This window comes from Lipophrys pholis (assembly GCF_963383615.2).
Source record: "Lipophrys pholis genome assembly, chromosome: 6".
Classification (NCBI taxonomy): Eukaryota; Metazoa; Chordata; class Actinopteri; order Blenniiformes; family Blenniidae; genus Lipophrys; species Lipophrys pholis.
In genome coordinates, this window is record NC_137629.1 from 23584252 (window position 1) to 23592697 (window position 8446).

The 8446-nt window shown below is 41.3% G+C and overlaps 2 protein-coding genes across 2 annotated transcripts; both read right to left on the minus strand.

Moving 5' to 3' along the window:
* Positions 1–287: 287 nt before the first annotated feature.
* On the minus strand, positions 288–3628 carry uqcrq (ubiquinol-cytochrome c reductase, complex III subunit VII). Its single transcript, XM_080465894.1, has 3 exons — positions 3587–3628; positions 2637–2808; positions 288–1896 (listed from the first exon to the last, which is right to left on the minus strand). The coding sequence occupies exons 2-3, from the start codon at positions 2788–2790 to the stop codon at positions 1802–1804; spliced, it is 249 nt and encodes an 82-aa protein (XP_080322020.1). The 5' UTR covers positions 2791–2808; positions 3587–3628; the 3' UTR covers positions 288–1801.
* A 1037-nt stretch (positions 3629–4665) lies between these two features.
* gdf9 (growth differentiation factor 9) lies at positions 4666–8205 on the minus strand. The gene is made up of 2 exons (XM_080466223.1): positions 7596–8205; positions 4666–6375 (listed from the first exon to the last, which is right to left on the minus strand). Exons 1-2 carry the CDS (start codon positions 7972–7974, stop codon positions 5435–5437), a joined length of 1320 nt encoding a protein of 439 aa, XP_080322349.1. The 5' UTR covers positions 7975–8205; the 3' UTR covers positions 4666–5434.
* Positions 8206–8446: the final 241 nt, after the last annotated feature.

Consider the following 8446-nt stretch of genomic DNA (forward strand, 5'->3'; position numbering starts at 1 on the left):
CATACAAGTGAGGCACCTCATGAAGGTCATGGGAGATCAGTTGTTCTCAGCAGACTTGCTATTCATGAACTTGCTCATGATCATATTAAGATCATATACAGCACAGCATCACTTCCAGAGCCCTATATGTTCTCTATATGGTGAAATTAATTCTGGGTATTTGGGATTGTTTTTCTCTGCTGTAGAGAGATAATAAGACACCTGTATTATAGGATTGATAAGCAGCTACTTAGCACATACCCAAACCTTGATAGTTCTGAATGAATAATTGCAAATTCACAATTGCTACGTCCATTCATCCATTTTGTACACTTTATTCAGCTTAAGTTCCCAGTGAGCTGGATCTGATCGTAGCTGATTATTGGTGAAGGCAGGTTAGACCCTCGAATGGTCTCCAGCCCACTACAGGGTAAACACAGAGAGAGACAATCACACAAGCTCACATTCACACCCACAAGCAATCTAGTCCCCAACTATTCCCGAATGCAATTTTGGACTGCTGGAGAATATCAGAGTACTTCTAAAAAAAACTAACACTAGCACAGGTAGAACATAGAACGTGCAAACTGTACAATAAAGCTCACTACACCACCAGAGCCACACCTGTTTCTGTACACTTTATTATTTTGGTGACATTTCTGAGTTCAATACCTCTCAGATTAATGAATCGTGTTGTTTGTACTGACCACAGATGCCCACAGGCCCTGCATTAGCTTCGTTTGGTACAAGAAAATAAACAGAAAAGAAAGAAAACAAATATATTATAAGGATACTTCATAGAATCCCAAAACTTTGGGATTCACTTTAAGAAACAGTTCATATGTATTTTATATTGTCAGTCTGATTCCTTAATACTTCATTAGCTTTAAACTTTTTGTAATGCCTGCAGTCTGAAGTAAGTTTACGTTTGAGGCTCACATTGTTTACATTAGATTTATTACAACAGAGAATATATGTACTTGACTGTGCTCGTTTTTTAAATAAAAGCAGTAAAGTTTCCTCTCACTATTCCGTGGGGAAGGCAGTCCTGAATCAGATTCACTGGAACACACATTTCCAAAAGTACCTAAATGTGCAATAAAATTATATTTTGAGGACTACATGTGCAGAGTAAAAAATATCCCAAGTGCTCTATTTAAATGTTCCACCTGTGCTTGCATGGGTTTTATTGTCCAGAGCATAGTTTAACATATTGTGGTCCTATTTTGTCAACCTGCTGTTCATTTTTCATCTTTTTGCATGAAGTCATGCGTCATCTCAGTTTTCTATCATAGCCGTGGTTTTAGTTTGCGGCTAGTGGTTTAACTGGCTTTGCTCTTGTGTTACCGGTTTGTATCTCTGTCGTCATCTCACATTATTCTCTTGGTTTTTCTACTCTAATAGTAGCATATTTCCGGTGAGTTCAGCCTCTTTAGTTTGCATTGGTATTGTGTATGTTGCTTTCTCAGCCTGATAACAAAACTAAGGCAAATTACTGACGTTTGTCTGAAGTTACTGCTTCCCATTAGTCTGCCTCATCCAACCAGCTGAAATCTGCAGTTTCACTGTCAAAGGAAAACTCTAAATAAATGTGTGTTGGGGGATCCACTCATAGGGGATCACATTTCTGGTGATCCAAAAGACAGTTCAGTAAAAAATATATGATATGCGACTATAAATAAAAAATGATCCCACACAGAACGAGGGACTGGACCAAACCCACCAAGACTCGTTTCACATAAATATTTTCCAACTTTATTGATTAAACATACAGAGTTGGAATCAACAGTGGGTAGCTTTTAGGAAGGTGGGAGTAGTTCATTTATTCATCGTTCTCATAGTCTGCAGGGTTCTTCCTCTTGCTCTGCTGGTGGACACTGTTGCCCCAGGTGTAGGTCAGATACATCAGGGCCACCGCTGCAAAACAAAGAATTACAAAACAGATTAACAACACAATAACAGATTTGATTAAATGTAACTGTGAGTGACTATACATGCTTAAGTAAATACCTAAAATAAATGTAGAGAGGTCATAAAAACTATTCTAATTTAAATAAAACTCTTACTTATGGGACTTTAGACAGCAAATACTGTTTGAAACAGAACTGTAGCATGATAATTAGATAACTATCATGAAAGTTAAAAAGAAAAGGTCATAAACACAGAACAATAATTCAGGTCAGCTGTTAGTCCAATCCCACAGCAAACTACTTGTTGTTTTTTTTTGTTTACCAAAATTGTGAGATAAATGTGAACATAAATATAATCAAAAAGCAAATTTCCAGAATCCAACTGGTCCCAAAGAGCTAACGGCGAAATTGTATGTTCACACTTTGTCTTGTCCATAAAGGAGATTTTGATACTTTTGTGCACTACCCACACTGACTCATCATTCAAGCCTCCACAGAAGCTCAGGTCAAACCAGGTAACAGCCTGAACTGACTCCAGTCCCACTCAACACCCAGGCACCATCAACTCAGATAGTAGGTGTGGCCATATCTCAATGGCGATCAAAACACAAAATTGCAATTCCAGAGATTATTTGTAATTAGAAAGTATGTTTGTGTAAGAGAAGTAACCAACATAAATAAAAACCAGAATCTCTTTTCTGTACCAGCTCTGGGTATAAACTATACATACAGGGTGAAAACACTTACAAGGGGCAACTTTGAAGAAAGACGAGGTGACCCTTCTCCATACGTTGGGGAGTCCCTTGGAGAAGTAGTTAGGAAAAGCCCTCTGCTCAAAGGGGGACAGACTGAATGTGATTATATGTCTGACCTTGGCCAAGTTTCCAAAGTGATGACCCATTTTTGCAAGAGAGGTGATCTTTGAAGACAAGACAAGACAAAGAAAAACAAATGCAGTAACAAACATTAGCATGATTAAATTCAAATCAAATTTGAACAAGAAGTTTGCTTTTCCAGAAGAAAATGCAAGTGTGAATGCTGAAACTGAATAAAGCTGAACCGTGATGATGACAAAGGTGAGATGGTGATCTCCTTTAATCTCCTCTCCCACCCACTTTGTATGGGACATTTTATCGTAGTTTTTTGGAGTTGACATTAAAAATATGATTGAGGGTTATTTGACACATTTTCAGACAAAACGGGCCAACAAATACAAACGTTGCAATACTGGGGAGTTCGAAGTCTTCATATAGATATTTAACAACAATCTCCAGGTTTATTCATTTACTAACCGAAGTTCTTTGACCATGTAGCATAAGTCACTATGACCCAACTCATGTCCGCGTCGAAACATGTTCACCAGCTTACATAAGTCCAATGCAACTTGACACACTATTAATTGTGTTGGCTGTCATATTTCTCAACAGAACACGCAGACATGACGTCATTACATAAACAGTGGCGCAGTTTGGACCAGAACACGACGAGCCAACCTGGCGGCGCTAAATGTTAGCTTCTGCAGCTAACAGCTAACTTACGAACATACCTAAAGCCTCCGTTTTACTGGCACTTTGATGTGCGAGCTCAACAAAAGATACCGAAATAAGTTCAGTCACAACGAAATATCAGACACGTGAGTTTAGATTTTATGATAATAAATGAAAACAAGGAGCTGGATTGATGACATTGAGACTCACCGCTCTGCTCCTTCGTTCGGTTACCTCTTGACACACTTCCGGTGTTCTCTTTACTCTCCGCTGCCTTCGGCCGCTTTACTGCCACCTGGTGGTCCGGGGATCTCACAGCATTACCGCTATTTACCACTTCAGGGAAAACGAATATCTCTTAAAACATGCAATCAAATAACATAGAAAGACCAATATTATACAGTATTTGACAAGAATGCAAGCATTATTGTCATCCTAATATTTTTTATAACCAAACCAGCGTATAGGGAAAGATTCATCCTATTGTTATAGAGACTGTTTAAAACATTGCTGATTGCAATCAAGTGCAACAAAAACTGTTGTCTCATCACAGCTCATATTAGGTGACCCACACATTATATCATGGGCATTGGGTAGCGCTCTAGCTTCGCAGTGAGAATGTCATGGTTTCAAATACCAGTCCGACCTTTCTGTGTAGAGTATGCATGTTCTTTTCGTGTGTGCGTGGGTTTCCTCCAGAGTCCCACTGTAGTCCAAAAACATGTGAGGTTATTTGGTGACCTTAAATTACCCTTCTACTTGATGTAAGGGGTCAAGTTGTCCAACCCTGGTTCAAGACGACCTGCATGTCTTAAATACATTGCTGTTTTAACCCACTTAGGTCTATTGATTACCAAGCTCCTTAGAAAAGGCATGAGTATATACCAGCTATAAAATTTCCCAAGACAGCAGCGCTATCAAAATGCAAGTTGCTTTTGTAGAGGTCACATGAAGGTATGATTATTGCAAGCTTCCCATTTTGAGCATTGGCTTGAAAAGCTTTCTGCGAGGAATTTGCATATTGTGTCTTTGCACACTCTTTATTCTGCGTTGAACTTTTCTGTATATCTTGCATACTCATTCTGTCTCATCTCATTCTTATACCGTCTCGTGTACATATGGTCTCATATTATGCCTCTAAGCTGCTGCAACATCTGTTATTTCTTGGAATGTCTAATCTAGTATTTGACAGAACTATCTGGACTTGACCCTAAAATTTAAAATAATCTCATTTCTTTCATGGATCATAGAGTATGGGTGACTCAGACAGCAGTACACCGGCACAGATACTTATGCATGCAAGTTTTATTTTACAATCTCCAGGGAATATTCACATCTACGCTGAGCACAGACACACAGCAAATTCATTTGTTTTGCATAAATAGATTTTACATGGATTTAGTCACATTTAACAAAGTACAAATACTTAAGCATGCAGTCGGCTAGCAGGTATACAGTCACTCATTGAGTAGAAGGAATAAATACACACTGAAACCTTGACAACTTTCATTCTGGACATTATGAAGACAGCCGCCATCTGGGCAGCTGCCTGTAATCCCCATGAATAAAATGATATGTAAAAGGTTTTGATAAGAATTTGTGATTACTTCTTTTTGTGTCCAGAACAGGGCTACTTAAAACTTGACAGTTGTGCTAAATTAAAGAACAATGACAGACAACCCACCCAAAATAAATTAACAAAAAAACCCCAACAAAACAAACTTAAAAAAATCATACATCAACATTTTCTTCTTCAAGCCTTTGCTGCCACATTGGAAACAGTAAGTTGACCAACAGGATGCGTGTGCAACCTTCGTTGTCGAGCCCTAACAAAAAAATAAAGAAATGCCACACTTCCATATTATGATAAAATACTTTTGTTAAGTAAACACGCCTGCTCCAGATCAAACTTCCATGCACTTTCACTCACTTGTGAAACCAATGAGCCCCGTCAGAACATTTGATACATGGAAACAGTCCACATGTGAGGATTGTTGATGAGAATTGAGCTGTAAACATGACCAAAAGTACCCAAAGAGAACCCTGTTTGTAGCCAACTTATCGGCACGTACACCTGGTGGCGATCATGTCCTCGAACTCCTTGTAGACGTAAGAGCCATCCTCTTCAAAGATCATGACACTGAGGGGACTGTAGTGGGAGGGAACACAAGAAGGTCTGGGAACAGAGGAGTCCAGCTTCTCATAGATGATGTTTTGCACCATGGTGTGGACGGGCGAACCGTAGATGAAGCCCATGGCCCTCGGGCAGATGCCTCGGCAGTACCTGGGGTTGTACTTTGGTGGAAAAACAATCCAGTGATCCAGTTTGAGTTGACTGAATCGCACTCTGAAATCATACAACGCACAATCACTTGTTGGGAATTCAGAGCTCGGAAGAAGGTCAGGCAGGTGGACGTCCAGGCTTTTGTCACCTTGTTTGGTTTTTGAAGATTCCCTCTTCCATCTCTTCCTCCGTCCAGGCCTCTGGTCTGACTCAAACGCCATCTGCTTGTGGAATGTTGTATATGCAGCAGATGACCTTTGACCCGCTTCGGGACTGACCAGGGAGCCCTGGTGGGCAGCTTTACTGACGTCATTAAGATAGAGGAGCAGACGGGGAGACCCCAGCATACACTCCAATGGGCCTGTGCGCCCTTTGCCTGCAGCGTTTTGTTCCTCTGGGCAAGTGATGATGACAAACAGGTGAATATTCTTCCTCTGAAGCTCCAAGAGAGGCTGAAGAAACAAGGTGACATCAACCTCTACCCAGTTCCTCTGGCTCCTCCCGTCTGCACTGGCTGTGAAGTTCACTACGTGGTGGACTCCTGGACTCGGCAGGCAGTGGTGCGTCTGCCCCTGCTCCTTAATACTCAGGTAACACACAGAGTTCACAGGTGCTGAATGATCAAGGTCAAAACTGTACAACAGGACCGACTTCAGAAGATGCTCTTTTCTTCTTACTTGATCAAGGTTGTAGGACAAATCCTGCATAAAAGTTTCTGGAGGGAAAAGCAGGAGGACAAGGCACAACATTAAATAGGCCATTCTCATTGAACTAAAAACATCACAAATGTCTACATCGGGGGTGTCAAACTCATTTTAGATCAGGGGCCACATACGGCCCAGTTTCACCTCCAGTGCGCTGGTCTGGTGAAATAGTTCCGCGATAATGCTCAAATTTAAACCTTTTCTTCGATGTGGTGCAGAGTGTGCGTCATGACAATGAAAATAATTACTAACAAACTCAACACGAAGCCAATTTTAACGGTACCCTCTGGTGCAAAATACAGTGAAATGTCCCAAAAGACGGACGCATTATGCATGTTTCTACAAACTCACCCTCACCGCACGGTTTTAAGGCTAATGCCAGTTTGCTTGCAACGCTCTCGGTGTTGTGGTGTGTTGGCTGATCTTAACAAATTTGTTAAAAAAGAAAATCTATGTTTTCTTTCAAATCTTTTACAACTTACTTGGTGGTTTGGTGGGCCGGATTGGAGCCTCTTGTGGGCCAGTTTTGTCCCACGGGCCTTATGTTTGACACCCCTGGTCTACATAATTATGATTGAACTGCAGTTTCTCCACTGAAAGCTTCCACCTCATTCATACATTTCATCTGACATGACAAATGCTTTTACATGCGTTTTAAGGGGGTTACTGGTTATATTTAAAAAGTGATCACAATAATAATATCTACAAATTAATCTAATCATATGATAATTTAAAACATGCCAATACAAAATAATTTACCTTAATGATAAAGTTCCTTCTCTGTGCTGTGGCAATAGAAGTAATGTCAGTCCTTTAAAAATGTTTTCTGTATGGACTGGTTCTGATTTACATCTAAACAACAAACAATAACAATGTGTTTTTCACAAACAGTAATATTACTACTCCCAAACAGCTGGTCTATCATAATCTTATCCTCATGTCAGTCAGCATTGGATAAGTATATCTGTAAGATAGGGGCATTTAGTTTGTGAATTTATTTGAACTGGATTATGCATCATTGAACTGGTTGGTTGAATTGATGAAAATCAGTGATCCCTCACTCTCGATGAAAGTAGGTTTTGATGTTTTAGTTGAATTTATCCCTTTAAAAGTCAATTTCCTGTTTACAACTAACACTTGGCCATCACCATAGAAAGTTAGATCAAACTAAGTCCTCTTCCTGGAGGTCGGAATAACGTACCAAACTGGACCATATGTGTCACTTCCTCACCTCTGTTATTTTTTGCGAGACATTTCTCCTGCGGCTTGATCAGTCGGACCGTGTTGTGGCTCCTACTTCCGTCCACACTCCTCTGCACCCTGGGGGGCTTCTTGTAAACCTGGGTCAGGTACTGCATGTACCTGTGCTCGGGTTTCATACTCCTCCTGAGTCCCGGGGTCCACCGGGACCCCCCGTGTTCCGACAGGGCTCTGAGCAGCGGGGAGAAGATGCTGTCGTACGGGTGGCTGATGTCGCCCAGGCGGCGCAGCAGGGCGCCCGAGGCGGCCGGAGAACATCCAGCCAGCGGGGGGTCGCCGGTGATCAGCAGCAGCAACGCAAGAGTGCGAAAACGATGGAGGGCATCTGACATCAGCATTTGTTTTTCCATCACAATCAACGAGATCGGCCAAAGCCTGTGGAGAGAGTCTCTGCTGGGAGCTGGAGGTCAACAGGACCGAGCACGTGCCACCGGCTGATCAGCACGCAGGTGTCTGCAATCAGCGCCATCGCTCATATTCATGGAGTCTGCGGCGGCCAGCAGCTCTGCTCCGACCTCTGGTCCTGTGGCAAGGATGACCTGCTGACAGCCGAGGCGCCACTGTCACACCGACTCTCTCCTCTGGAAGCAGAAAATATTGACCCTCACAATGCAATCATCAAAATACTCAATATAGTAGGTCTCACTCCTAAACTCTTGTAATACTTAGTTACCCTCTACCTTTGTGATTGTTTTTGGAAATAACATGCAGTTAAGTTAAAACTGGCTAAAATAACACATTTCATGATTAAGATTCCTGTACACACATACATAGCTATTGTGGTGTAGTGTGGTTCAATTTGCATGCAGTACTTTTCTCCCA